Source organism: Amphiura filiformis, chromosome 19 (assembly GCF_039555335.1).
Source record: "Amphiura filiformis chromosome 19, Afil_fr2py, whole genome shotgun sequence".
In the NCBI taxonomy this organism is placed as follows: Eukaryota; Metazoa; Echinodermata; class Ophiuroidea; order Amphilepidida; family Amphiuridae; genus Amphiura; species Amphiura filiformis.
Genome location: NC_092646.1, coordinates 8,580,282 through 8,593,923, shown reverse-complemented (window position 1 = coordinate 8,593,923; position 13,642 = coordinate 8,580,282). Strand labels below are relative to the sequence as shown.

The 13,642-nt window shown below is 38.8% G+C and overlaps 1 protein-coding gene across 1 annotated transcript; it reads left to right on the top strand.

The window, feature by feature from the left end:
* The first annotated feature begins 6,670 nt into the window (after nt 1-6,670).
* On the top strand, nt 6,671-12,561 carry LOC140140878 (uncharacterized). Its single transcript, XM_072162627.1, has 4 exons — nt 6,671-6,782; nt 8,714-8,901; nt 10,853-11,008; nt 11,837-12,561. The coding sequence occupies exons 2-4, from the start codon at nt 8,730-8,732 to the stop codon at nt 12,415-12,417; spliced, it is 909 nt and encodes a 302-aa protein (XP_072018728.1). The 5' UTR covers nt 6,671-6,782; nt 8,714-8,729; the 3' UTR covers nt 12,418-12,561.
* Nucleotides 12,562-13,642: the final 1,081 nt, after the last annotated feature.

The window sequence follows — 13,642 nt, the reverse complement described above, 5'->3', positions numbered from 1 at the left end:
TATATGACTATCATGATACATCTCCGAGGAGCAATTTCAGACAATTGCTTGGGATTACTGGGGCAGAGGTTAATTGAATCCTTTCATGACCACTGATGCATAGTCAAGTCTGACAAAGACACTCGGCACGAATTGAAAGACCATGTCACTCTCGACAAAAGAATGCATGCATGTCAAAGGTCATACGACACCAATTGGTGTTTGTTATGCTCATCGAAATATGTACAGTAGGTCTATGTCTGGTTCCCTTCATTGTATGTAATGTCCTTCCATATACTTCTCCAACCCACTTGGTGATCAGAATTCGTCTTTGGCTTGCTGTTATGTCATTGTTGGCGTATTTTTGGCCATTTAATCAGGGACTGGAAACAGATTATTGTCAAGCTATAGTTATCAGATTATCTTTTCGACCTTCGATTGTATGCGAGTTGCGCCGAGTGCGCTATGTTTGAATTTTATTATTTACTCATGTTGCCCTACTAAATAATAAAAAAAAAAATTCCAATATCTTTTTTAAGTTATGTTAAATTGTGTAAAATGTCTATCCTTTGTCGAACACAATTTCTGTGTAGCATGGAAAATCATTTACATAGGATTTTGAAGACAAAATGTGATACTTTTGTGGAGATACAGAATGCTAGAACAAACAAAATTATATTTTTTCTGGAATGTGTACACCGTACGCTTGTTATTCCTACTGATTTCGATACTGAAATAATTCTTAAAGCTTCTTAAGATGATGTTCTTTGAAGATTTATGTTGGCATTTCTAGAGTCTGTCATTATAGGCAAACATGTAGGCTCATTTCGCAATGTACAAGACAAGCCACGCGCTGTGTTGTAACTGTGCTTGGATTCGTAGGGTCTATTGATCAACGTATTATTCATGCTTGCTCAACTGAGGATAATTTGTAAACATGCAACTCGCATGGTACAATGGGTGGAAGCCGTTTACAGTCCCTCCATATAGAGGCCTTGCATGTGACGTATCATTACGTAAATATGGCGGACTACTCAAATGCATTCAATAGAAGCATGATTGCAATCTACCGTGACAGTTCGTCTCACACACATAACCCTGCACTACGATCAAATAGGTTGATGACAACATTTGATTGAATGGACTGCACTCCGCCATAACTACGGTGAAGGACACCGGTTCAAATCCTTTGTCTGGAGCCAATCGATAATTTCATGCAGGGCCTCTATACAAGGTCCCTGATTCAATAAAGCACACAATGTAACAGGCACAATTGAATCGGAGCGGGATTTTACACACAATGAGCGTGTTTATACATGGTTTATAGTGAGAAAATCTTTCCGTTATTTAACTACCGCGCAGTCTAGGTTTGCAATGGTTAGTAAAACATAAACAAATATAGACTGCGTGGCAGTCCAGCTAAATACCGCATAATCTGGCTCACTATAAAGACGCTCTTTGTTTTTTATTTTTCGTATTGCACAAAATCATAAAAGTATAATGGATAAGGTTAAAATTATAAAATACAAAAGATTTCTTTGCGGTTAAAAAGCATGTCCATATCACGTTTAAGTCGCAGTTATTGTGTCCTTCTTGATGTAAAACGAAGTCAGTATTTTGAAATAGACTGCGGAACTCAGTCTTCAATGATAGTCATTTGATAGAAAGGAACCATCATCAGAGCCTTTGAAAAATATGGAATTTCTGTAGCGTGTAATGGCAAAGAGGACCATGACCACCTCATTTTAACATTGAGGGCATACCCAACTACATTGTTGAATAAACAGCCCTTGACCCCAGTATGAATAGAAAGAAGAAAAAGAAAAGAAAAGAAAACACAAAACAAAATAAAGCAAATAAGAAACAATAAAGAAACAAAATGAAAAACAAAGCAAAAAAAGATTAAATTTATCAAGAAAAGCTCAAACCCCAAAATAAAAATTAATCAACGGAAAAGTTTATAACGAGCCTCGAACTCCTGCTCAGTTCGCTCTTCTTAAGATGATTCAAAGTCTGTCGCTTTACCAACTGCGCTAATGTAGTTAACACACAAATTCGTAGGTTTAATTGTTCGTATATAGCTATGTGTATCGATGATTTGCTCAAAACCCTTTACACTTTTGTCACTTTTGTGGATGGCGCTGTTCATTTTTTTTCGTTTTTGCACGTTTTCAAAAGCCCTCGATAGGAAGCACATGTGCTAACTATCGAGTGAATACGGTAATAATAATAATGATATAATTCATCAAAATCTATATCGTATTATAATAATCTTGTAAAACAAAAAGTATAATAACTATTGGCCAATATTAACAGAAGTGAAGTGTAAATTAATTAAGTTAATATCACAACAGAGGAGTAGTTGTTCATATGTAAATTCACTAGTATGCAATCATCCACACAATCATCTCGGAGAAGATATCTTACCCTTCCAGAATCCTTTGCAACATGATATAATGATTACTTTATTATATCAAATGACAGTCCCAGTACTTTGTACAGATTCCCCTTGTTTTCATGTTGAAAATAGACCGGTTAAACAAGAAATAAACATTTTTCAAGATCTGGATGTGCTCTGGTCATTAAGCATGTTAAGGTTGGCCCCTACTTTTTGTCACTATCGACCCATATTGCACTAGATAGCAAACCATTACAGGAAATTAAAATTGGAGAAATGCATTATGGGAAGTGTGTGATATCTTCTCTGAAATCTTCTGATGTTCTTTTCATATTCTTAACATCAAAAACACAAGAGAATGTAACGTTACACTAATGTTATAAGATGACTTTCCTGTTCAAACAGTGCTGAACTATAAACTTGTAGCACATTGTATTTCGTAGACAGTGGCGTAGCTGCCGGGGGGCAGGGGGGCAATTTCCCCCTGGCAAAAATTGTCTATTTGGGCCCCCGCCCCCTAGTGCAAGGAAAAAAGAGGAAAAAGGAGGGAGAAAGTGGAAAAGGAGGAGAAAGAGGAAAAAGAGAGAGAGAGAGGGAGAGGAGGGCAGCCTGGCAAAAATTGTCTATTTGCCCCCCCCCCAAGTGCAGGGAAATTTTGTGGATTTGGGCCCCCGCCCTTGGGCTTGCCCCTCCTGGAAAAAATCCCAGCTACGCCGCTGTTCGTATATATCAAAATATAGATAACATTTTATAATAAATGATAATAAATGTATTGAGTCAGTGGCGTGCGCAGCACATTGAAAGTGGGCGGGGCCAGGTTCTTCAGTTCCCCCGAATGGAATCTGATTAGGAGGGTAAGGTGCGGGCGTAGCCCGCACTGCGAGCGGCTTGCCGCGAAGCCCCTCACGGGTGGGGCCCAGGGGCCCGCCTTTAGCTGGTGTGGTCCAGGGCGGGGTCCAGTGGACAACGTGCCCGGAAGCTCTGGGGTTTTAGCGTTTTAAAAGGCTAAGGAATCCTGTTTTGAGGGGGGCAAATTTTGACGTTTTTGCACCGTCAAAAGTGACGGACTCTTTCATAAATACTTTTTTTTTCACACCATAGTAAATCAGAATTCATAACGATATGGTTGACCAAAAACTTTTGAATACGATCGGGGGCGTTGGTTCAAATCCTTTCTTTGAAATCAATCGATACGAAAAAGCATTGGAATTTCAAGCGGACAAGACATAGGGCCTAGTGGCTTGTATTCTGTCAGACCTGAAAAAGACAAACTATCATCATGCAGTTATTGTTAACTACATGTATGCACACAACACAGGGGCATTCACAATAGGCAATTGAACCCTACTCGTAGCACTGTGTTGTAGACATATGAGATGAACTAGTTAGCGTTCATGATGCAGTCATGTCTACAGTAGAATTCATCTCGACCTTTGCAGGACTTAACCCCATTAAAAGCTATTAAACCAAGATAACACTCATTGAAACAGCTCAACTGATTAAATCGGATCTTCTCTGGTTGTGCACAAGTGACTGTTTTCATGTGCGATATCGCAATAAAGCTGGTATTCATAGCTTCAGTTGGGTAACCGATTATAAAGGAAACGAAAGGAAACAATGTTATGTGTGGCTTTGTTCACGAAATCAGACAATGGCGTGCTTTTTGTAAACCAGCAAGCATTCTTGAAAATGAGCAACATAATGATTTTTGACTTAACACGGTTTGGAAATAATTTCTTCATATTTTTGGTGTTATCTGTCGTTTACATGTCCTTCCTAAAACACAAAAGTACGACCCTCTCCAAACACCTAAATTAGCTAAAAATTTAGGACATGTTACAAAACTATATTGTCTAGAATTTTAGAAGAGTACTTTTAATATTGGCCGGTTATTTTTCACACAGCGACGTTAACTAGGCAATGTACTATTACCTATAACATTAACTAAAACACCAAAGTACGAATATTTCCAAACATCTAAATTAGCTAAAAATTTAGGACATGTTAAAAAACTATATTTTCTAGAACTTTAGAAGAGTACTTTTAATATTGGCCGGTTATTTTTCACACAGCGACGTTAACTAGTCATATCCCCATACTGTTAACATAGGGCTATTTGTAAAGGTCACGCGTCAATGGGAAAGAGCACTGTGTATTGTGTATAGGAAAACGGACAGTAACTGCAGTATGTATATAGCAAAAAGTATAAAAGCTCTGATTTCAGTACTTGCTCTATGTTTCAATTACTTATTCTTTTCAAAATATCTGAATTTGTAATCCGGTACAAGCTTTAGTAACGGGGGAGCATGCATTTGTATGAGAAAGAAAATCTACCATCTTATCCAAACTCCCGTGTTAATCCAATGCAAATTTTGCTTCACCGGGCCGCCCTGACTTGGTCGCGTTTGGGAGAGGGGTACCACCAAACCGTAATAGGTACAAATTTAGTACTTTCTGTCAATCAAATATGGTTTATTTTCATAGTCCATAGCATTAGCACGGTGGAGCGCCTTGATGAGTAAATGATAGCAAACCAGTGAAAAATCCCAAAACTCAGTCAGTGGAGCTCCGCCCGTGCATGTCAATAGCGTCATTATCGATTGGATTAGTCGACCGTAGCGGACAATTCGATCGCTCATTGGATTAATATTATCACGTGGTAAGAAATGTGCATTGGACAATCGATTACTATAATGGTTTAGTACTGCATACTTCGGTTTAATCTTCACTAAGCGGGTTTATGGCTGAAAAGGTCACGGTGAATTTGCCGTGGACAAAACTGCACTATGTGCGGTATTTAACATGTGACTTCATTTACTACTTGTTGAGTTTTGCAATATTTTCGCTATTTTATAGAGTAGAAATGTGGTCAAATGTTTACCAATAACGAAGATCGAGCATTTTGGAATATACATAGTCGAACCGGAATAGGTATGCAAACTACATAAGACGTTTGAGCATGTTGAGGTAATGGTAAGTTGTTTTAACAACTAAAAAGAATATTAAAATATTTTTTTTAGCAAGAACATAAAAAATTGGTAAAAATGCAACTTCTTTCAAGAACGCTACGGCCTATATTCTGCGATAGTCCACATGACTTCTGCCAACACTTTTGGTTCTCGTTTAAATTCTGCCGATAACACAGTAGGCCTATATCTGCACAGTAAAACAAATTTGCCCGGTTGGACTACCCCCTTGTAGGACTACACAGTGAAAAAGAAATAGGATTTATCCTTGTAGGACTACGTAATATACAAATCTAAGTTTTTAAAGGACATGTTACAATATTGCTTTAATGTATACGATGATGCATAAAAACTAATCATTTCACTTTAGCCTTCTGAACTTTCAGTTGTTGTTTTATATATTTCCCTTGTCATTACATTAGCTAACAACAATGGAAAGGTTGAGGGGAAAGGTGAGAAAAACTCGGCAAAGAACCAAGTGATATAAGTAGGCCTAGTATTAGTGGTTTCTTGTGTTGTATCAAATTCAAACATTCAGACAATCCTGTCTCCGTTAGCATAGCCTACGGCACAAAAACTGAATAATTTTGTTTGCTGTGTTTTCCGGTACATTTGTTCTTATAAATATATATATTTAGGGATGGTGCAATATTTATGTGTACCCCGGATGGTGAATTCTCAAAATGGTCTGCCAAAAATCTCCCCCTCCCCTTTGGCCGTTCCCAAAAGTCTTTGCCAACCCCACCTCGACGTGCCAAAAAACCTCCCCCCTTTTTGATGTCGCAAAATAATTGCCTCCCCTTTTTTTACACATGCAAGATTTTGGAGAACCCAAATTTAACACCTTAAATTGTCTTATCATATAGGCTAAGCCTCCCCCCCCCTCCCCTTCGACCTGCCAAAAATGCTCGCCCCTTCCCTTAGGCCTGTCAAAAAAGTCCCCCACCCCGTAATTCACCACTCCAGGATACACATACACATAATTATTGCACCACCCCTTATGTAGGCCTATCCCCCTCCCAACGAAAAAGTGTGAAAAGGCCCAGATTTAGCATTTTATGTTATGTATATAGGCTTCCTTTATCTTTTTTGGCTATTATGCATGCATGTAAAATCAGCAGCTTTTCTTGTGAAAAGTATTGATTTCGACTGAAAAACGCCACCAAATTGCAATTTTGAAAACAGACGGCCGTATTGAACATTAATGAACAAAACATGGTCGTTTTTGTCGCCTAAATGTGGATTTTTACTCTTTTTCAAAAATGACAAACAAATAAAAGATTCACACAGGCAAAAGCAAATTCATGCCAAACCATATGATACTGAAAACTGAGATGTATTGCAACCTTTTCTGAAAACTCAACAAGTAGGCCTAGAAGTTTGCACAAACAGTTCGAGTAAAAGAGCTCATAAAAGCTAGTAAAGCGGAAAAATAGCAGGTACGTATATAGTTATTTTAATTAATAGGGCTAAGTACCGTAAAGATTCGCCTAATGGTGCAGTTGGTCTCTTTTGCCTTTGGATAATTTCATGTGCAAATAGAGAGCTCCCTCCTCTGAAATTCTAACAAGAATTAATGCCCTTGTTTGCTGAGGGGAATTTTACGGGAAGACACCTTTTTGGTTGTGCCTTAAATTCCACTCATGTCAAGTGAGGCCATAGCGCCATTAGGCGAATCATCTTTACGGCACAGTGTCATCGCCCCGATATCTTCATGCCAGAAATCGCTATGATGGTAGATAGAATCCACTTGTTCTTCAATAGTCATGCATTTTGTTCCGACCTGTTTAATAGTTGAGACGCATAATGGGCCGAGGGATATCCGACTAAGGCCATTGACAATAGCCCGGTGACTGACCTATGTAGATCTCAGTGAGCCTGGCACGTCATCTGCATTAGACTGCCTCCACCAGTGGTCCGCATTGCGCTTGTAACGTGATATGTTTCGTTACCCCGACTGTTTACGAATGAGGGCAGCTCTCGTTTGTTCTGTTCTGCACATATAAAATATAACATATGAATTTTTGTCAGTTTTTGAGTTCAAAACGCACAGTTGTTTGTCAATACGCTCGCTAACGACTATCATGATCTTTCAACACATACATTCAAATGTAAGTCTTGAAATCGGCTTCTTTAAATTACGGGAGATATTCATCATTTTCTATCCCGGCATCCAAACATTTATCGTCTGAATATCAAATCGTGCATAGCACATACACATGTATCGATCCCGGGTATTGATTTTAGTCTCCCTGCTATACAATGTAATTATTTACCAGGCGATGTTGATGTGTTCGGTATATATTCCCATTTCGCGATCATCATCATAGAAATCAATGCCAAAATGTTCCCCCTTGTCTGCTTGCTGCACACACCTAATTGGGAAACTCAAATCTCAAATCCGGAGAGTGGAGGCACTCTACTTTCATAGCATACACTGTACACATGCTTGACATAGGCCTAAAGGGATTTCCAAAACATATCATAAACAGGATTTACCCTTTTGAGCAAAAACACCGCGGAATTTAGCTTTTAATGTTATTACAACGTTAGTCTAACGTTTTAACCAAAACGTTAAAACATTTATTAAAACATTTGTGTGTTTACTGGGTTGACATCTTCCGCCTTTACACCACAACTGTAGAAACCTTTTGTAGTTACTGTCCCCGTGGGAGAGGGGGCACTCAACCTTTTGAAGTGACGGGAATGTGGCTACCGGCTTCGTGGTCATTGGGGGTAAACAAATTAGGTATAAAATGTTGGGAATTTTTTTTTTTTTTTTCAAATTTGTCAAATTTACAATAACAATTTGCTGAAATAAGAAAATCTGAAAGGTCCTGCATATTATTTTATGGCATGACAAAATTCTAGCAAAAAAAATGAGGTCGTTTAGTAGCCGAACCTACAAAAGGGGGTCATCAGGTTGGACTTTAACAAAAGGAGGCCATCGGGTATTTTGACTTCCGAAAGGGACTATTGACAAGCACCAATCACTTCAAAAGATGACTGCCCTCCCCCGGGGGTTAATTACATCGCGGGGGACATGCGTGACTCCATCTAGTGAGGGTTCTGATTATATGCACGGAGGAGGGTTAAGTGGTTGGAATCTAAATATTCATTCAAACATCCAGTCTTCATGCCCCCCCCCCACCCTCCCCCTTACCAGGGTCACCCCTCTGTGTCTATAACCTTGAGGTTGTTATTAGAAGCCTCTGCCGAAAACCGAGATAATTGGCTGTTGCGTTTAGTGTGAAATAATAGAATTTCATTTGAAATATAATGCAAATAAGCCAATTATATCCATGGATATTCAAATAACATGACACAGAACTGTATAATACAAAATTCATACCTGACGTTTCACACACAGATACCAAACCATCACCATGTCAAAACATCTTATTGTGATGCTCACCACACTTGGTTTCATCACCATGGTAACTAGTCATGTGACACCAACAGGAACCAGCCAAACTGCAACCCAAGAACAAGCCGAGTCCTGCAACTGTCCTCCATATCATCCTGTATATATTCCTGCAGGAGTACAAGGCCCACAAGGTAACGATATCACTTTATCAGACCCCGCGTCACAGGGGAAGTTCCCCAAAGTTGTTCAAAGTTCCATTAAGTTGTCTAAACATTTTGCAAAGTTGCACAAAGTTCCATTAAGTTGTCTAAACATTTTGCAAAGTTGCACAAAGTTCCTCAAAGTTATGTAAAATTTTGCAAAGTTGCACAAAGGTCCTCAAAGTTACGTAAAATCTTGCATAAGTTGCGCAAAATTGTACAAAGTTGCACAAAAGGTCCTCAAAGTTGCATTAAAGTTGTGCAAAGTTACTCAATGATCCTCAAAGTTGTGCAAAGTCACTCAATGTTAATGCAAAGTTGCACAAAATTGTCAAAAATTTGCAAAGTCAAATGATAACTTTGAGAAGTTTTGCCCCATTTTCGGTCAACTTCGGTCATTTTGACAACTTTGGGCAACTTCCCCTGTGACACGGGGCCTTTTATCTTTAATCCATCATGCCCAATGGGGACTATCGGCCGAATTATCGGCCTCTAAGAACTATTTTGATTGGTTACAAGGAGAGCTATATGTATTGAACCAATCAGAGATGTTTACGCATATAGTAGTCAGTAGGTTGAAGGAGATTAAGCTGCAAATATGTAAAATTCAAGGCAATGTTTTGCTTATTGAAAGTAATGCATTGCTAACTAAAGGCAATGTATTGCATATGAAAGTACTGCATTGCTAACTAAAGGCAATGTATTGCATATTGAAAGTAAAGAAGGCAATGTGTTGCTTATTGAAAGCAACACGTCGCTTACTGAAGGCAATGTGTTGCTTATATTGAAAGTAATACATTGCCTACTGTAGGCAATGTGTGGCTTGTAATGTATTGCAAATTGAAAGCAATGTATTGCATATTGAAAGTAAAGAATGCAATGAAATGTGTCGCTTATTGAAAGTAACACATTGCTTACTGGAGGCAATGTGTTGCTTATATTGAAAGTAATACATTGCCTACTGAAGGCAATGTGTTGCTTATAGAAAGCAACATGTTGCTTACTAAAGGCGATGTGTTACCTATTGAAAGTAACACTTCGCTTACTGAATGTGTTATTGAAAGTAACACATTGCTTACTAAAGGTGATGTGTTGTTTAATGAAAGTAATGTGTTGCCTACTGAAGGCAATGCACTGGTTATTGAAAGCAACACATTGCTTACTGAAGGCAATACATTGTTTATTCGAAGTAACGCATCGCTTACTGAAGGCAATGTGTTGCTTGTTGAAAGTAATGCATTGCTTATTGAAGGCAATGTGTTGCTTATTGAAAGTAACGCTTTGCTAACTGAATACAATGTATTGCTAATAGAAAGTAACACATTGCTAACTGAAGGCAATGCATTGGAAGCAACACATGGCGTACTGGAGACAATACATTGTTAATCAAAAGTAATGCATTGATTACTGAAGGCAATATGTTGCTTATAGAAAATAACGCATTGCCTACTGAAGGCAGTGTGTTGCTTTTGGAAAGTAATGCATTGCTTACTGAAGGCAATGTGTTGCTTGTTAATAGTAAGACATTGCCTACTGAAGGTAATGTGTTGCTTATTAAAAGTAATGCATTGCCTACTGAAGGCAATGCATTGGTTATTGCAAACAACACATTGCTTACTGAAGGCAATGTGTTGCTTATTGAAAGTGATGTGTTGTTTACTGAAAGTAATTGAAATTTACACATTGCTAACTGAAGGCAATGTATTGGAAGCAACACATTGCTTACTGGAGACAATACATTGCTTACTGGAAGTAATACATCGCTACTGAAGTGAATGTGTTGTTGCTTTAGAAAGTAACAATTACTTAATGAAGGAGGGAGTGTATTGGTTATTAAAAGCAATGTGTTACTTACTGAAGACATTGTTACTAATTGAACTGTAACATTAACTCAATGTGATGGTCTTATCCTGTCCTAATCTTCATTTCTTCTTTCAAACAGGTCTCACCGGCCCTGCCGGTGACCCAGGCATCCCTGGTGTACCAGGTCAGCCAGGTCAACCAGGTCAAGGTTTAAAAGGTGAACAAGGTCAAGGGTTACCAGGTTCAAAAGGTGATCAAGGTCAAAAAGGAGATATTGGTCCAGTTGGAGAACCAGGTAGGTGCATGAATTGGACACTTGAACACCATCAGTGAGGGTGAGAATCTGCCACTGCAAAATAATTCAACATGAGATGAGACACACTGTAAAACAAACTTAGCAATGGTAAATCTGCAACAAGAATATTAGACAAAGCTCACCTGTGCATGTATGTTGCACTATTATATGTCCTGATTTCTGGGGAATTCTTTTGGCAAAACCTCACTGGTAGTATGAACATTGCAAAATACTTGTTACAGGAATTAATCAATTATGAACCATGCAATCTTTACCCCACATAAAAAAATATGGGTGTTGCACCATCAGACTAATTTCTGGAAATTCTTTTGGCAAAACCTCACTGGCGATGTGGATTCTTGTCAACAACCTGTTGTATGCAATATTAAAGGGACAATCAGTGATTTCTCAAACAAGAACACCCAAAAAATCATGCAAAATGCAGGTGTTTTTTTAATTTATTTTGTGACAAACACAAAAAAGTGTATGACTGTATCCCAACATCAACTGGCCCCCTCTAAGTCTTTAATATACTACTTTTTACTAGTAACACCCAGGGTGAGACCAAATAGGGAACTGATGAGTGGGGTCAATATTGGTGGTGGGATGCAGTATCAACAGCACTTGAGTAAATACTGTATATTTTGTTTTTCTTTTAACATTTTATAAAACAAGGAGATATTTTTGACCTGCTTGTCTTTGTTGAGTGTTAGGTGGAGTAGTTGGACAAAATAATTTCATAATTGTAAATATGTGCAGATTTGTTTTGTTTTTGATGCACATCCCATCAACACTGAAATCAAGTTTCTTTCATATTCATTTCTGTAGGTCTCTTGGGATCTCCAGGCAAGATGGGCCCTGTAGGAATCCCTGGGTTATCAGGGGTCAAAGGTCAACCTGGAATAGATGGGGCCAGAGGTCAACCTGGAACAGATGGGGTCGGAGGTCAACCTGGAACAGATGGGGTAAAAGGTCAAAAGGGTGAAGCAGGAACATCATCAACATCTTATACACCGCCATCGACTCAGACATCTGCATTTTCAGCACAACTTAAGCGAGATTTGACTGGTTCCCAAACAATAACATTTGACGTAGAAGACCTTGACATCGGTAATGATTTTGATCATACTACAGGCATATTCACCTGCCGCATCACTGGTTTATATTTTTTCACTTTTTCATTTGCTAAGTGGGAGACAAGTATTGCAGATGTAAGCTTGCGGGTGAATGGAGTAAGAAAAGCTTGGATCAGTATCGATGTTGCTGATGCGCGTGAGATGCAAAGTCAAAGTGTGGTCTTGATGTTACAGCAGGGAGATGAAGTTAAACTTGTGACAGCTGGTGACATGGCCAATTATAGTGATGCCAATATTAACCTGTTTAATGGTTTTTTGATTCATGCAACCTAAACCAGGGGTGGGCAATGTACAGCTGCCAGCAGTAATTGGGCTACTTCAGTTAAAATCCACCCTTCCCCCTTCCCCATTTGATAATATTTTGGTATTATTTGGTTACTACTAACCCAAAGTTAGCGCCAATCCAGCTCGAAATATGGGGGGACAACTGGCCAAAATTGTTAAAAAGAGGCAGAAAAGAACAAAAAATGGGTAATTTTGCCAAAAGGTAGGGGGTTCCCCCCCCCCCTGTTCCCCCAGGATTGACCCCATGCTCTATGTAGAATATGGGTTCTTTTGCCCTGCAGGTTTTTTCATTATCTCAGAGGGCAACATGAGCGTTAGGACTCGGGATGTTCTGCAACTGGTTTGGGCAAATCACTTGAAAAACCCTTCAAGTCAGGCAGATGTGGAAGTAAAGGTTACACGTCAATAGTCCAAAGGGTTCTTAGTCCCTTCAAATTCACACTCCCTGTGTGGAAGATTAAGGTCACATCTTCCACACAAAGATGAACTAAGAAGTCACTAGGTAACCCGGGTATTAACCATGGGGCCCCTCACATGCCACACACAAGATCATCGACTTCATGCCACATGGGTTTCACTGGCCTGGTCAGTGATTTATATATGACTTGGGGTGATTGCGTTATGGCATCATGTGCCAACTCGCTCTCGTGTAAATTCACATACTGTAACACATTGCACAAGTAGCGTAGCTGCTGCCCCCAACTACATGCAAGTCTTTCTATACCAATCCACAATGTTATGAGTGCAATTTATTTTTCGCCAATTTGTAAGCGGAATAAAGTACAGTGTTGTTGTTTTCCATTGGATGAGCAATAGTGTATAATATAGTTCAGGCATGAGACTGCACTTTCCTAAAAAACCCTGAAAATGCACATGAAATTGGGCGAAAAGTACTAAAAACAGGCTGAAATTAAATAAAGTTGCAGAAATTTTGACCAAAAAAAAATGAATTCAGGTTTTAAATTGAAAATTCTCATGCCTGATAGTTGGAAATTTGTGTGTTGTTTTCATTTTCACGCTGTTGCAGATAATATCAGACCCACAAATACATTAAAAAAGGGTTTTTTTTACACATTCTGGGTTCAATGTGTAGCTATTAGAAACTGCAAAAATGAGACAGACCAAAAAACAAAAAAATAGCAATACCGCAAAATTTCACACTATTCACCCATTGCATGGTTCTGCCATGTGTAAGGAGAGCCTTGATCTCGCA